The sequence below is a fragment of the Protopterus annectens genome, chromosome 6.part1, assembly GCF_019279795.1.
Source record: "Protopterus annectens isolate FY-2018-M chromosome 6.part1, PAN1.0, whole genome shotgun sequence".
NCBI lineage: Eukaryota > Metazoa > Chordata > Ceratodontiformes > Protopteridae > Protopterus > Protopterus annectens.
The window spans coordinates 171,861,015-171,878,357 of record NC_056738.1 but is presented as its reverse complement, the minus strand read 5'-3'; the positions used below and the strand labels follow the sequence as shown (position 1 = coordinate 171,878,357).

Sequence of the window (17,343 nt, the reverse complement as noted above, 5' to 3'; positions counted from 1 at the left end):
TGTGATTACAGCAGTTTGGAGAGAGCAGTTTTACTCTTTTTTTACCATACCCCAACATTTATCATACTTGTAGTTATACAATTCTATTACTAATCTCTCATCTTTTTCATTTTATTCATCTTAACATTTTCTACAAATTTAATGAAGCAGCATATACTACTGGTTTAATTAACCCTAAACCTCCTTCCTCTTTATTTATATACAAAACGTCTCTTTTTGCTAGGTTTAATCTACCCCATATTAATGAAAAAAATATCTGCAATAATTCATTTTCAAATACGATTGGCATCATAAATACCCTTGCTAAGTATGTTAATTTTCCCACCAGTACTGAATTTATCAAATAAGCCTTTTTTTCTGAATGATAATTTATATGTTCCCCAGAAAAGCTGTTTTTTTTTTCTTTTATTGTTTTCTCTTTAAGTTCTACTTCTATCTTTCTTCCCAAGTTTTATAGCTAACAGAGACATTTTTAATATATATATTTTTAATTGTAAAATATATACCCCCATATCATTACTACATCAGATAAACCTTTACTTTTTCTCTTTACTTAAAGCTATCCATATCTCTTTGTTTTTGCAGTTATTATAACGTTATCTGCATATGCTAAAAGAACTGGAATTCTTAACCTTTCAGGTGTTATATTTCCAGAATCCTTCATTTTGTAATTTATTTCACATTTTTTTTTAACAAGAAGCATCTTTATTAAATTATCATGTATGACACAGGCAATCTTACATTTATATCAATGAAAATAACCCATACCGACCCAATCTCAGTTGCAAACATCATACATTTACAAACCATGCCAAACACAACTTTAGCTGCAAACATTATACATCACTTATAATATATCCAGTCATTGTTAACCATTACATAGCACATTCAATTCCTGCCTTCTTTTAAACCTCAATCCTTGTCTGTATGTATTGATCCCACACTTACCATTTTTTCATATGTGATTTGCTCCTACCCTTTTCTAAAGTACCCAATTCCAATTGATTTATCTCTGTTACTGTCTTTACTACTTCTAGTGAAGTTGGTTTAGACTTTGATGTCCATTTTCAAGAATTGCTTTTTGGCAGCCATCATAACTAGACTCAGCAAGGCCTTACTATGCCTAGGCAATTTCGATTCTGTATCCTAGCTTAAAAAAATAATTTCCTTGGTTACACCAAATTGCTCACCCAGCATTTCCGACAGAGCAGTTTGCAGAGTCTTTAAAGTCTGCCAGCTCATTACAGCCACAGAAAATATGCTCCCAGTTGCCTCTTTCTTCCCCATAACACCTCCAACATTTGCTGTCTACATGAAGAAAAATTCTTTGGGTCTACTTGGGATATAAAAATACCTATGTGAACACTTCCAGGCAAATATCCTAACTCTTGTAGACTTTGTTGCATGTTTGGGAGGCATATGTATATCCCTCATTGTTTCTTTGTGAATTGCTTATCTAATCTCTCTTCCCAATCCTTCTAACCTCCTCTGATTGATTCTTACAATTATGCAATATTTTATATGCTGTAGTAATTATTCCTTTCTTAATGGCAACTTCTGTTCTAGATTCTGTGAAAAATTCTACCAGTGCTGGTCTTTTATTTATGACACCCTATTTCTTTCTGTTTGCCTATACTCTGAAATCAATCTGTGATAAGGAAGGCAATCTCTAACTTGCAGTTCAAATAAGTTCTTGATGTCTTCCCATTCTATTAGCTTTCCTTCTCTAGTTATTTGCTTCCAATACCTTGGTTCCTTTGCCAGTTTTCTGTGTAAATTCCACCCCTCTGTTGCATATTGCCTATATCCCTAATTGATGTCATCCCTATCGGCAGACACTCCTTTCTCCATTCCTGTGTTGGCTTTGTTCTTATTATACTTTATGCTACTTTATGAATATAATATTCTGTATGGTTATTGTTATCCTCCATAAAGGTCTGCATCCAAAATCCCAGTCTCTCCTTGTTTCTTCAGCTTCCCTCCTGTTTCATCATCTTCCCCTTCCACTTTGAATTGCAGTTTTCTGCTTGTGCTATGTATATCAGCCTTAGCTGTGTTGTTCTAAAATACACCTTCAAATCAGGTAATCCAAAACTTCCCCTTTCTATGGGAAGAAAAGGCTTAATCCACATAACTCTTCCCGTCTTCCCCTCCCAGGTAAAATCCTTCAGCTCTTTATGAATTGCTATCCACAACTTTTCTGTGGTTGACAAAAATATGTCTGGCCTGTGTGTATGATTAAAAATGGATGAAAAACATTTTAACTGCTTGCACCTCACTATCGATATCCATATAACAGAGCTTCCATTTTCTCAGTTTTTGTATTCTCTTTTTAGTCTGTTCCCACATATCCTTAGCTGCCACACTGAAATCATTTTTAATCCATACTCCTAAATACTTCATTTTATCATGTACCCATAAATATGGATATTGCAAAAACAATTTGTATATGGGTACATAGTTTACCACTATTGCCTTTGTTTTAGCTTCATTAATTTTGTATCCCGCAAAGATATGAAACTGAAAATGTTCGACAACACTGAAATGCCCTTTTCTGATTTTATCAGCTATAAAATAATGTAATCTGCAAATAGAGCCAGCTTTTCTTGACTATCATATCAATTTTATTCTTGAGTTTCTTGAGTCCCATATTTTTGTGCCAGTGGTTCTAAATATAATACAGATAAAGGGGAAAAGAGGGCACCCCTGCCTGGTTTCTATGCTCAAATAGAAATTATCAGACAGGAACCTAACCACTTTATTTTTTGCTTGCAATCCTTCATATATCCTCCAAATCAACCGTATAATTTTATCAGGGAATGCAAATGATTCCATTGCCCTGCTCATGAAGTCCCAGCTTACTCTGTCAAATGCTACATCTGTATCAAAACCTACCAACATTCATGGTATTTAATCACATTCTTCTTCCCTCTGGATCATCATTGCTTTGTTAATGTTGTCAGATGTTTGCCACCCCTCCACAAAACCACATTGATCTATAGCCATCAATTTTGGCATTACCCTTGCCATTCTTTTAGCCATTATAGACATAAACATTTTATAATTATGGTTGAGGATTGAAATGGCCCTGTATGACGCTGGAACTAATGGGCCTTTACCCTCTCTAAGTATTACAGTCACCACCTCTTTCTTCCAGGATGTTGACGATTCTTCTCCTCTTAAAATTCTGCTAAAGGAAACCTTCCAGATCTTTATCTTTTCCCAACTAGCTTCCAAACTTCCACAGGAATTTCATCTATTCCTGGGTTCTTTCATGTGGATTGGTTATACATCACCATTTTTATCTCATCTCCTCCTGTCTTAATTGTTAGTAATTGAGCCTCATCTACCTCTAGCCCTGGCATATTTAATTCTTCCATAAACATTGCCATTTGTACCTTTTCTTGATTTCCATATGTTTCTACTTTATCAAGACTTTCATAAAATTTTCCTCTAAAGGATGTCTTATTTATCTTCCTTGTTATAGGCTTCCTAAGCTTGGCAACAACCCTGTCTACTTTCTGTTGCCTAAGTAGTTGTGCTGAAAGTTTTTGTGCTCTGGAGTTATCAGAAAACAGTTGCTTAACTTTCTTTCTAAACTTTCTTCTTTCTAAACTCATGCATATTGTTGAAGTAATCCCTTATTTTCTTTTTAGCATTCTAAAACTACTCTTCTTGTTCTGTGAGATTCCCCCTGTTCTTCAATACTTTTAACATTTGTCAGTCCATCTAAACAATTCTTGTTAATTCTGAACCATATTTTTCTTTATTTCCATCCTATTTATAAACTTCACTTTAATTTTATCCCACTCCCTAGTTATATTTTCAGAAGAAATTTCTACCTTTTCTAAAAACTCCCAACTAATTTCCACTACCCATTCCTTAAAACTCTGTCTTTTCAACAGATAGGTGGGAAAGAGCCAGTGTATCATTTTTATTTTATTACCCTGTATTTTTATTTTAGTTATTATTGGTGTGATCTGAAATAGTTATGGGATGTGTATCAAAACATTAAATTAAATGAACATGTTCCTGGGAAAGTAATATTTCCTGCTGAAAGCTGATTATTTCTCCCAGAATTTTCCTAAGCTCAATTATAGCAGTGTTAGGTGGAATATAAATACTTATAAATGTAATCCTCCTCCCTTGCCAGTAGCCTCTTAGTACTAGAAATCTACCATAATTATCTTTTCTTTATCCTCTTCTATCACTATTGGAGCTCTTGTAGTTAAGATAAATACTTCTTTTTTCTTTTGCCCCAGGTATTCTGCTGAATAACAGTCCTAAAAACCTTTCTCTATCAAATTGACATGTTCAGTTCTTTCCAAATGCATATCATGTAGCATAGCTATTTGCACTGTACATTTTAATATAGTTCAGGACTTTCTTTTTTGTTTGTATCAGTGACACAATTTACATTTAAAGGTAGTACGAAAAGTGTAATTATTATTAAAAAGATATTCCCGCCTTTTATGTGTAACAGTTTGTATCTAGTTCCAGCTTTTGTGTTTCACACACTAATGTTCTGCAAGTTGATCTTTTATGCAGTTGTTTGTTGTCATATTCATTTGAGCCTATGTCACTTCTTATAAAACTTTGTTTCATTGAAAGCCGTCAAAGAAAAAAAATGAACACACCAACAATACACCCGAAATTTTAGCTCAATACTAAACCACAAAACTATGTACATCTCCAAATATTGAATTTTTATCCTCCTAATAGGAACAGTTGTCTCAGACGGACAGACACACTCACATACTTGGGTTAACCTAAAAGGAAGGTTATCCAGGGTAAGATGCATGGTATAGCCTGTTTTTCTAGTAGGTGCTGTTTGATTTTGTCTTTTTATTACTCTCCCATATTGGGAAAACACTTTCATAAAACAGTTTACTATCAAAATTATGAAATTTCCTTACCAACATTATATGGTCATAGGTAAAGGTCCCAATAGGCAACATTGTGAACGAAAATCCTGTCAACTCCCAAACATTGACGTAGTTTATGTTTATGATTGAGTCAGTGTTTTGATTGGGATTGCACTACAGTGGTGATCGGAAAAATTACCCTATTCCTCACTGTAATGTGATCTTGGAGTTAGAATGTATAACTAGCATGGGGTGTGGGGGGTTTGCCCCCCCCCTGCAAAACAGTATAAATGTGTATGATGGGACAACAGTGTTTTTTTTTTTTTTTTTTTTTTTCAGATGGTGAATGGTCCAGTGACTGTCGAATGTTGATTCTTGCCTTCTGAATGAATCGACATTCTGAGCAGTCTACTGGATGGCTTCTGTTGTTCCAGTTTGGGGATTCAACTATTTGTGGTTGAGCCTTCATGAATTTGATAGGAAACTTCATAAAACATCATCTCCTAGCCATTCGAAGAAATATGTATTCTGTTTTTATTGCTCTTTATCAGATTGTCTCAGTTGAAACGTGAGAACCAGATACACAGTTGCTTCTACAAGCACTCATTTATTTGCTAAACAATGCTCTTTTTTTATTTTCTTTTAAAACTTGTTACTGGATCAAGCCAAGGGCCTTAATCCAATCATTCCCCTATGGAAGAGTGAAAAAGCACATCAATTTTTCTTGTATCCTGCTCTTTTGACCAGACTCTTCTTTTTTTTTTTTTTACATTGCAGTGCTTACATTTCTTAAAACTGAGCAAGGTGAAAGAAAGAAGGAAAAAACAAGGGCACCTGTTTACTTTAGTATCCCCATTACACTCAACAATAATTGAGAACACTTTACTTTATAGCATGCAGATTATATCATTCATTATAAAAACACTGTTATTAAGAACAAATGTTTTAGGGGTGGCCATGGTGGTGCAGTGGTTAGCATTTTTGCATCACAGCAAGAGGTTCTCCAGTTCGATTCTCAGCTGGGGTACCTACTGTGCAGGGTCTGCATCTACTTCCTGTGGTCACGTGGGTTTCCTCTGGGTGCTCTGGTTTCCTCCAACATTCCAGAGACATACAGTAGGTGGATTGGACACTCAAAATTTGCCGTAGATGAGTGTATGTGTGAGAGTGAGTGGTACAAATGAACTACCACGGCAGAGCTAGCCATCCAGTGATGTATACCTTGGCTTGATATAATTGTCACTGCTGAAGAGACACCCCGACCACATGTGCAAATTGGGAAAAGGGGTTGAAGATGGATGGATAGATTAAGAACAAAAGTTTGTTTTACTAACAGTTAATTCTTTCCTTCCTGTGTCCCCCCCCCCCAAGTTCTTCCAAACGTTAATGGCATGAATTACGGCATATGCTTTAGAGTTCCCCACAAGTTTAACAAAATCAAAAAAGTCCAATATTTCCAGGTTTTCTTGTTCTGTCATGTTTCACAAATGTAATTAATGCTTTGTAATCCCATATTTAGTTGTCAGTTTCAGAGTTGCTAGTTTTATTCCTCTTGATCTCCATCTCCTAAATCTAGTCTCCTCTTCATTTTCAGTGTACTCCTGGATCTTTTAGTCAACTCTTGTGCTTTTGTCTGTCTTTGAAGCATTTTCCTTTGAAACATTGGAAAAGGTTTCACTGGTAAAGTATCTCTTTGATCTTTATTACCAGAAGCACAAGAAGCATAATCTCTGTTTCATAACTCACTTTTTGTTGTGCAAATTTTTGTATTTCCTCCTTAGTATGCTGTGAATCAAAAAATGATTTTGTCCCTCCAGGAAAGAATATTCTGAAAAGCAACTTGAATCTCATGCCTGCTTCTCAACATTTCCTGATTAGTGGAATACATTTACTCTCCTTCTGCCTGGTGTACAGTGAGTAATCATTTTCCACAAACTTTCTATTGTTTCCCAGTTTTAGTACTTTGTCCTTCTGCCACAGTTTTGTCCAAATCAATGCCAGCTGCTGGTAGAATTTCTTCTTTACTTTTAAAAGTCTAGGTTGCTTTCTGATGGCCAAGTTTGGAGCATACATACGATGCACCCATTCAGTTAACAGCTCCTGCTGTGGAATTCCAGTCCAGTTGCTTATTTGTACTTTCATAAAATTAATACAGTCTGCTCCTTCCATCTTCTCTGATACAGCAGAAAGTCTCAGGATTTTATCTACATGCTCTGTCCTCTAATTCTATTATTTTTTGAAACATGTCTTCTTGTGCAGTCCTATATTCAGACAACATTTTCTTCATTTAGACGTCTGATTTTTGCAGTTTTATCACCTCATCTGAATATCTTTTAAAAGCTTCCTCCATTTTTTCCAGCCTTTTATTTGAGTTGATATACTCCTTCAGTGTTGCATTTATTTTAGAAGCTCCGAGTATGTTTGACTTATTTTTTTTTTCCTGTGGCTTACTGGAAGTCATGTCTTGCACCCAAGCTGGAACTTGCACTGCTTTTTGCGTAACAGCTGCAGAAGTCTTCCTAGTCAGTATTTTTCCTCACCTTTTCTGATTGATTTTCTTTCAGATTCTATGAATTTCTTTTTTACTAGCATCCAGGCAGTACACTTACTAGGAAGTTACTTAAATTTATCCCAAAATACAAGTTCACTGGCTGTATCTTCTAACTTTCTGTTTTCACACTGGGAGAGCTGGAATTAAGCTGTTACTCAGTGTGTAGCCATCTTGGAATTCCTCTTTTGTGTTATTTTCATAACGATCTTATCATTATTATTATTGTTCAACACTGTCTCTAGTGTTTTAATTGACTTCTATCTTCTTTCTTCAATATGAATTTAAGTATTCCACTACATAATTCTGTATACATAAAACCATCATTTAATATTCATTCAAATTCTTTAAACAATATTTGATTTGCCAATCCCTTAAATTTTCATACATTTCATATCCTATTCCATCTGGCTCTGTAGATGAATCTATATTTACTTGTCCTAATAATTTATCTAGCTTATTTAAAGAAATCTCCTTTTCCAACTTTTTATTCTTTTTTTCTGTTAATGCTTTTACTTTCCATGTGTCCTTTCACTGCCTTCTTTATTTCTTTAAACGTTTCTTTTGCATATTTTGCTACACTATTAATAATATTTTCCTGATTTCATTCTATTTTTCTCTTTTATTACACTAGCATCATCATTTACTAATCTGTTTATGTAACTTGATACTCTTCCTGTTTTACCTTGTCAAAAAATGTCTTTGCTTGTATAACAATTTTTGTATTTTTTCTTGATTTCTTTCATATAATTATTTTTGTCAAAGTGCTTTCTATCATTATGTTCTAAATTTTTCAATGCATCATTATATTTTTTATATTTTTCTTGATCTACATTTCTCACATCATATTGCCACTGTAAAAAAACATTTTTATGTTTTCCTTAAATATCAATCACCATTCAGACCAATTTTTTATAAAATGTTCTCGTAATAATTTGATCTTTCCATAATTGTATTACTAAGCTGTTTCTTTCTATATTCCATGCCTTCTCATTTATCCTTTTTATTCCTTTGCCTGTTTTATATATATTCCTTGTTTTCATTTATCTCTATCCATATTGCAAGATGATCAAAAAATCCTGTTTCAGCTACCTCCTCATCTATAACTTAAACCTTCTGATATGGCAAAATAGTGAACCACAAAATAACCAAGTATAAAGAAAGAACCACCAGTTGTGAACCAACACACTTTATTCCTCTGATGTCTCCGCTACACAAGCCTTCAAGGAGTAACAACATCATGAATACACACCTGCCTAAATACAACTGTTAATTATAAAACTAATTAAACTAAATAAAAAATCTCCAACTGAGTTCAACGTTTAACCCCTTAGGGGACAGAGTATTGTATTTTAAAATATATACAGATTCTTTAAATAATAGATTCTTAATATTATTATCATCATACACGGAGATATTTTTTTTTCCAATATAGAACCTCGCAAACCATCACTTACACCTCCATGAACCAGATTAAGATGTTCCGCTATTGAACTTTCCCTTTTATTTTTTCCTGTGTTGTGTCTTTCGGCTTTTCCCGGTTAGGGGTCGCCACAGTGGAACTCCGGTCCGCTAATGATCAGCAGTAGATTTTTACGTGCCGAATTGCCAGCTCTGACGCACAACCTTCAACGAAGGTATGCCCATTCACGCATGTCTCCACACACAAGACGCTCTAGCTGAGAATCGAACAGGACAACGTCTTACTGTGAGGCGACAATGCTACCGCAGCACCACCACCACGGAATGTGAGAGTGAAAAATGTTAACTACATTGAGTGCTAGGGATGATATTATTTTTAAACCTGCTGATAAGGGTAACAAGTTAGTAATTATGAACTGTGGCCAATATTTAAACGTGTAATGAACATATGGATGATGCTAATACTTATAAAAAAGTGGAAATGGAGATTTACAGAACAGCTTTAACTGAATATGGTGAATTATTGAAAAAGGGGCATAGGTTAGGTTATTTTTCTTTGGAGGATATTAAGAAGAAGTTTGGGATGGACGGTTGTAAGATAGCCCATTTTTACTGTCGTCCGAAAATTCATAAATCTCTAATCAATCCTCCTGGTCGCCCTATAGTTTCTGGAAAAGAATATTTTCTGTGTAAAATAGGGCAGTTTTTACATCATTATCTTTTACATAAAGTACAATTGTTACCTGCATGTATAAAATATGTGTTTGATTTTTTGAAAAAAACTGAGGCTGTTAAATGGAGTGTAAATATGTATTGGATAAGGATTGATGTAAAAGCCTCTATACTAGTATTAACCATAACTTTGGGTTGGAAGCTGTGATATATTTTTTAGGACATAGTCTAGCAACTGAGTATATTATTGAATTGCTGGACTTCTGTTTGAGAAGTAACTTTTTTGAATTTGGTGGGAAGTTATTTAGGCAAAAACAAGGTACAGCTATGGGAGCATCATTTGCTCCCTCTTATGTCAGCCTTAGTATAGGTTTGTTTGACCTGAATATCTATCTATCAATCTATATATATATATATATATGTATATATATATATATATATATATATATATCACAACTTTTTTGTAAATATGTAGAAAATTACTTTAGGTTTAAAGATGACCTAATTTTCCTATGTGAGGGTGGTAGTAATGAGGTGGAGAGTTTTATAAATGTGCTGAATAATAGATTTGGTTTGAAATTTGTTGGGCTTAAGGTGGGCCAAAGTGTCCCTTATTATATGTCTTTTTTAGACATCAGTAGGGACAGTAAAATTCATACAACTGTTTACAGAAAAATTTGATAGTGGAATACAGTATTTAATGGCCCAAAGTTGTCATCCGCCCTATACCATCCAAGCTATACCCTATGGAGAGTTTGTATGTATGTACAGCCTGTGTAATAATGAAGAAGATTATGTGATGGAGTTGGGGAAAACTGTATGTATGTTTAAGAATAGAGGTTTTAGTTTTGAATTATTGGATGAATGTTGGTGTAAATTTTTAAGAGTGCATCCCCAGGACACTTGAGAGTGGGGTGAAATTTAAATAGGAGCCAGGAAACTCATAAGAATAAAGATATATGTTTTGAATTACATATAGTAACTTTAGTAAGGTTTGGGGGAATTTATTAAATATTTATTGGGATTACCTTTTGTCCCTTAAAGATTTGAATTTTGGTAGAGACCCAATAATATCTTACAGAAGGGGAAAGAATTTGAAAGATTTTCTAGTTAAATCTAAATTTATTTTTCCTTGTGATATTGTTCAAAGAAGTCTGAAAGAATATGGAACTACCCCCTGTGGAATGTGTAAAGCCTGCAAATATATTAAGAGTTTTAGAAAAATTAATGGGTGTTTTTTTCCATGCAAAAGGTTGTTTTGGCTGTGATGCTTAGGGCATTATTTATGCCCTCAGTTGCCCTTGTAAGTTGTTCTATATAGGGGAGAGCAAAAGGCCTTTCAAGGTCAGATTATTGGAATATATAAGGGATACAGGAAAAAATAAAAGGGAAAGTTCAATAGCGGAACATTTTAATCGGGTTCATGGAGGTGTAAGTGATGGTTTGCGAGGTTCTGTATTGGAAACAATAAATATCTCCATGTATGATGATAATATTAAGAATCTGTTATTATTTAAAGAATCTGTATATATTTTAAAATATAATACTCTGTCCCCTAAGGGGTTAAATGTTGAACTCAATTGGAGATTTTTTATTTAATTGTTTAATTAGTTTTAATTGTATAATTAACAGTTGTATTTTGGCAGGTGTGTATTCATGATGTTATTACTCCTTGAAGGCTTGTGTAGTAGAGACATCGGAGGAATAAAGTGATACTGTAAAATAGTCTATTTCAGTTCTTTACATACCCATTTTGTAAGTGCATGATTTTTGTCCCAGATTTTAAGTTACCACATCTTATTACTTCGAACCTTTTTCTTTATAATGTCCTTTCTTTTTACCATTTTCTCTTAAATCACAGTTAGTCTCATGTTATTGTTATAATCATATTTATCACTACATAATCTAAATTCTGATTAAATAGACTTCCCCTTTATTTACAATCAGTATATGCATATAATGTTATAATTCTATATACTTCTTCACTCCATTTTAAATCTACATTGGTTAATCTTCCTATTTTTGCTAAAGTAACATCAAATATCTTTACCATATTTCTACAGAATACAGCTATTCCAGAACATCTTTCATTTCCCAAATTCTATATTATCTTTCCTCTCTGTAGTTTCTCTGTTTAATTTCTCCAAGACTTTTGAGTTTCTAATACCATGACAGGAATGGATCCCTTTTTGTAAGCTTTCCTCATTTGTTAAAAATCTTTGTGTCTTATATAATTATATCTACAGCATATGTATTGCACCACTCTAAAATCCCTCTTCTTACCTTATTCTTAATACTATGTATTCATTTTTACAGAAAGCACTCTTAAAATTTTCATTTTCCCTTTTCCTTGGTTTCATAAGTTTACAGGTATTTCCTGGGCTAACTTTCTTAATATGCTATTCTAAGCCTACTCAGTTTCACTTCCAAAGGTGAGAATCCAACACTGTACCTTGTGTCTGTGAGTCAAACACCTTAACCATTATACCAACCCCCAGTCATTAACTCTATGTATTTTTTCATCCATTTCCTTTCTTTTTTTTCTTTTGTACTTAGCCCTTTATATTATCTTTTTCTCTGTTTTACTCTTTTATCAATAGAATTTATTTTTTTCTTTTACTACCTCCCAATGTATGCCTTCTTAGTAACTTATTTCAGAACCTTCTTTTGTGTCCTCCTCATTATTTTTTCATCTAATTTTTCTCTATTTCTATTGCTTCTAAAATAACTTCTCTTTGTTTACTTTCCTCTCTTTCTTTTTACTTACTCTTATTTTCATTTTTGTAATCCATCCATACATGTCCAGTTTTGTTACATTTATAACTATTCAGTTCACATTTTTTGTGTCATGTCCCATTTCCTCATAAGTGTAACATTTTCTTTTATCACCGTTTCTTCTTTTCCACAAAAAAAAAAAAAAAATGTGTTGGGGTTTTCCCCAGTATTTTATGGCAGCCCTGTTCCACTCCACATTTATCATGCTAGGTCTATATATACTATTTTCTCTTTCAATTTTTAACATAATATAATTCCATCCAACAGTCCATAAACCCCTTTTATCATAAACTTTTGCACTGTCCAGTACTTCTTTACATCAAGTTTTCAAATGTTCTTTCAAAGTTTGTCTTTCCACATCTGTTTGAAATTGTGCATGATTTATTTTTGTTTCCCCGTTAAATGCTTTTATCACATAAAGATTCCATGGGTTACAGCCTTTTTTTTTATATTCTCCAAGAACATTTTCCATTGAGAAAACAGTCTCAAATATAATGTCACAAAATATCTCTTTGTTAATAAGAATAAATATTTTTATCTCATGCTTTTACACCCAAGGGAACTATTAACTTTCTCACACTTCATACCTGTCCATTTCTTTGTCTTCTTTGCTTTGAACCCTTACTGTTGCATACTTCTGTTTTTCATTTTTCATCTGCCTTGTTTTCTGCTACTCCCCTTTTGCCTTCTTTTACTTTAATTTACTTTCATTGCATGCTTTCTTTCCCATCTCACCACTATTCTTCAGAATTGTCTCTGCATCTTCCTTTTGTATTTTCTCCACAATGGCCCCCCCCCCATGAAACTCCTTCATTTTCTGGCTCACGCTGCATCATTCTTTCTTTTAGTAAATCATCATGAAATACTACTAACTGGAGGGTTGTATTTATACATCCACCATTTGCCGACTTATCTCCATCAAACAGATTTCTGTGAAATATCTCCTCAGAATCCTGCATACATTCTCTAGTTTCGATATTTACGTTCTCCTCCATTACTCTCACCACTCCATTTTCTTCTGTCTCCATCTCTCTCCCTGTTTCTCCAGGCTGCCTCTGTGCTTGGAACAGAAACAGGAAGTGCTCCTGCAAAATGGTCTCACTTGTGTCGATGAGTAGGGGACGTTCCCGAATGCTCTAGCCAAATTTCTCCTAGTAGTAGAAATATTACCTCGAATCTTCATGAAAAGAGACCTCTAGCCTAGTAGGACCAACCAGGTAAACAAAGGGTAAATTAAAAAAAAAAAAATTAAATATTCGCCAGACCAGACATAAAGTTAAATGTACAATTCAGGAAAATATGAGACACACAAAAAATGACTTTCCAGCATGTGCAGTAGATGTACTTTCCAGTAAATAGCATGAAAGGAAAATGTATGGTTTTGAATGTGTTGTTTTAGTCTAGAGGATGTAATAGAGTGAAAGTGCTAGATACTTTAAAAGTTTGATTATTTGTAAATATAATACTTTATCTCCTAGACGCTTTATGTTGACATGTCCTTGGCATGCTGTTTTATAAAACTGGATGGAGTGTTAATGGTATTTTTTGAGTTCAGTATTATGTTTTACATGTGATGCTGTACATTGTGTGTGCCTCACAATTTTGATGTTTTATTGGTTAAATTAACTAAATGTTGTTTGGGGCTTATAAAGTTTAATTAATTGAATGTTATCTAGGTGCGTAATTTCAGTAATTTGGCTCGTCTCCCAACATTTTTAATTAACTATGTGTATCTTGCCTTTTCTTTAGGGAATGACCTCCCTGTCCTCATGGAAAATAGTCGATATTTCATTCTTCTAGCAAAAATCTATAAGAAAATGGAAAACATAGAAGAATCAATTTCTTACTTGCAGCAAGTAAGTATACTAAATTCAAGTGTTTGTTAAATGCAAATGAATATGAAGAACATGTCATTACTGTGGCTGTCAGAGCCAGTTTTATATAATCATTGAAGCAGAGTGTACAAGGTTCGTGTCTTAATAGCAGTATAACAGCATTGTTTAGTATTAGAGTGTTCATATTTAAATTCACTGGATCAAGGTATTGCCACCACCAACAATATATGTGGAAAAAATAGCAGTCAATTAAATATAAGTTGAGATTTTCAGACTTGCATTTTAAAATTAAATAGTAGATTCTATGAATTTTGACAGTTGAAACAGGCAGCGAATGTGGTGTTTAATGATTTTATTATCTCATGGTAGACAACTGTTACTGTTGCATTCATGTTACTATACTGGATGCCAATTAATATACAGTTTACAAGGAATGTTATTCTGTTTGCTTTTACATGACATTAACAGCATTTATTTGTTGATTTATCATCCAACTGATTGTGCTGCATTTGTTAAGATGAAATCTGCTGTAGACTACGGAAAACACCTACTCAAGGCATGTCAAATGTCAATGGTTCCAAATCATGCTTTTTGATTAAATGTTATATACAAAGAACAAGTATCTTATTCCTGCTTTAGTGAGTTGAATTTTTGGGAGTTATCTGCCGAGTTTGATACACATCACAAGAAACTATAATTCAGATTTATTTCATTGAAATTTCATACATGGAGTAGAGTTATTTCAGACTCAGTCATTACACTTTTAAGTGTGCCTTTTTTATGATGGGCATTTAATTTTATAAATTGCATTGAGGGGCTGAAGAAAGGTTATGTAACATTTGTCATAATGTTTTTAAGGTGAAAATAACACATTTTTAGTACTTAACTTTTTACTGACAGCTGCTGTCAGTTTTACCCAGATTTTGGGCTCCCTTCATGGCCTTACCATCTTACCAGCTCTTCAGTTCAACCTTCCTCCAGTTACAAAAAGAAGAAACTATCTAGACAGCCTTTGCCCCCTTTAGTAGACTACTGCTATATCTCAGGCACTGGTGGGGTGACCCTGTAGTGGCTATTTCTGGTTCCACAGACCACTTATCTTCTTCCTTGGTTTCCTCTGGTGTAGTCCCTTTTTAAACCCTATGGATTGGGGATTTGACGTATCCTCTGCAACTGTTTGGCATTTTTGTCTCAGAGGTAGTTAAGAGAAAAAGGAATTATTTTTCGGAAGATTCTCAGTGTGGTGAACAGGGAAATTATTGTGAGGGAAAATTTCTGATGTTCATCATAATGATCACTGCTGCAATATCTTTAGCTATATGAGATATGTCCTGCCAAGGATATAACAGCCAGCCAGCTTCCAAAGCTTCAGGGCACCTTCCACTCACCCAAACAGTTAGGCAGCTCAAGCGGAGCTAATTAAAAGACAAGTATGGGTAGTAAACCCTTCAAAAATTTACTGCCACCTTTGAACATTTACATTTGGCTTGTGCTGTTCATTTGCTGGTCAGGTAAGTTCCCTTTGGGGTAAAAAAAATTCCTTTTAAAATTTTTCTTATTTTATACCTTCCTCTTCAGGAAAGCTATTGTACAGCCATGAGTTTGTATTTTAATGGACTGTCATTAGACTGTACAGTACTTTTAAACAAAAGAACACTTTATTCCTTTCAGTTTAAATTTTGTTTAAAGTAACTGAAAACCTTTTTTTCCTGTGGATAAATTGTATTTATTTAGTTTTTGGGGCTAGCATAGTGTTTTAAAGTGCTTTCTACTATGTTAGTCTAATGAAAAATGTAACTTTTTAAAGACTTTTTATTTTTACCAGCATTTGCTGGTTGTTTTCCCTGGGAAAGAGGCATGATTTCTATACCTAAAACCACTCATCTTTTACCCTGAATCAGTTTGGCATAGCACCTACAGCCATTATGAACCAGGGAATTAGCCGCTTCCTCTGGGGTTGTTGAGGTCCCCTCAATGGGCAAGGGAGATCCACTGTTGCTGGTCCTGGGTGAGGGAGCAGGAAGGCTTCCCTGTTTTGTCAAAATGTTATGGCTATCCCTGGGGAACCTGCTTCTGCAATTAGTTACACTGCTGGTCCATTTTTCCTGTCGGAAAGAAACAGAAAACTAAGCATGTATATGCTCCTCCTGAAATTTCTTCTGACAGAAGTAGTTTACTGGGTGTGCCTCAGTGTTTAATTCAGGCTATTGATCCTTCTTGTAAAGTAGTCTCTGGTAAAAGAAGGAGTAATACTTTCTATCCTGAAGAGATTCAAAATTCTGAACCTGAACAGGAGGATGAATGGAGAGATGCAGGGTTTTCTCAGATTTCTGATTCAGACTCAGAGAAGAGTTCAGTGTCTCATTCTCCCTGTGGGTGTTTCTCTTTCTCTGAAACTATTTCTAGAATGTGCCTGTGTTTTCACCGGGAGCGTATTGTGGTTTCTCAGTCCCCCAGAAACTATTTTGAGATGTTACAGAAGTAATTTCCAGAACCTGTACCCATTCCTCCAGTTTTGTCTTCCTTGAAGAATATGCGTTACTGCTTGCAATTTTCCTGGCAGTCATCCAGCTGCTCCTAAAAAGGTAGATAGGATGTATAAAACTCCTGAATCTTTTAAATGTTTATATACTTCCTAGCAGCTATAGTTTTAATTACTCTCACGTCTGCTAAACATTTAGTTAATTCCAGTCCTACTATTTATTATAAGAATGGAAAGATTGATAATTATGATGAAAAAGTGTATACTTCTGCAACTTTGATTTTCAGAATTTTGAATTGTCAGTCTCATATGATAAGGTTTGTCCTTATTGATTTTGACAGTATGAAGAATCCTTTGTCTGCAATTTCTTTTCAGGGAAAATCTGCTTCAAATTATTAATTTTTTTTCTGTTGCTGAAGTCACTACTCATTGTATACAGTGTTTGTATAACTCTTTTGATGCTTGAAGGACTATGTCCACTGGTACTATTTTGAGGAGGTTTGGATGGCTGCATTATCAGAACATCCCAGGTGATAAAAATGAGATTTTAAAATCTCTTTTGAATAGAGTTAATTTTTGGTCTTTCTTCTTCAAAGGTGATCAGAAAGTATGATGAAAAGAGGTAAGCTGATACAGGGAAACTCTTAAGATTTTTCAGTCTTTAATTTCCCAGATTTTCCAAGGGATTCTCTAACTCCTCATCCAGTTTTGGTAAGAAACAAAATGCAGATAAACAGAGATTTA

At 34.2% G+C, this 17,343-nt stretch overlaps 1 protein-coding gene across 1 annotated transcript in view; it reads left to right on the top strand.

Moving 5' to 3' along the window:
* The window catches only part of TTC21B (tetratricopeptide repeat domain 21B), a 3,240,027-nt gene that overhangs the window by 2,297,011 nt on the left and 925,673 nt on the right, over positions 1-17,343 (top strand). Inside the window, exon 23 of the mRNA XM_044075355.1 lies at positions 14,032-14,138. Coding sequence (XP_043931290.1) covers positions 14,032-14,138 — 107 coding nt within the window. The remainder of the gene's footprint in view (positions 1-14,031; positions 14,139-17,343) is intronic.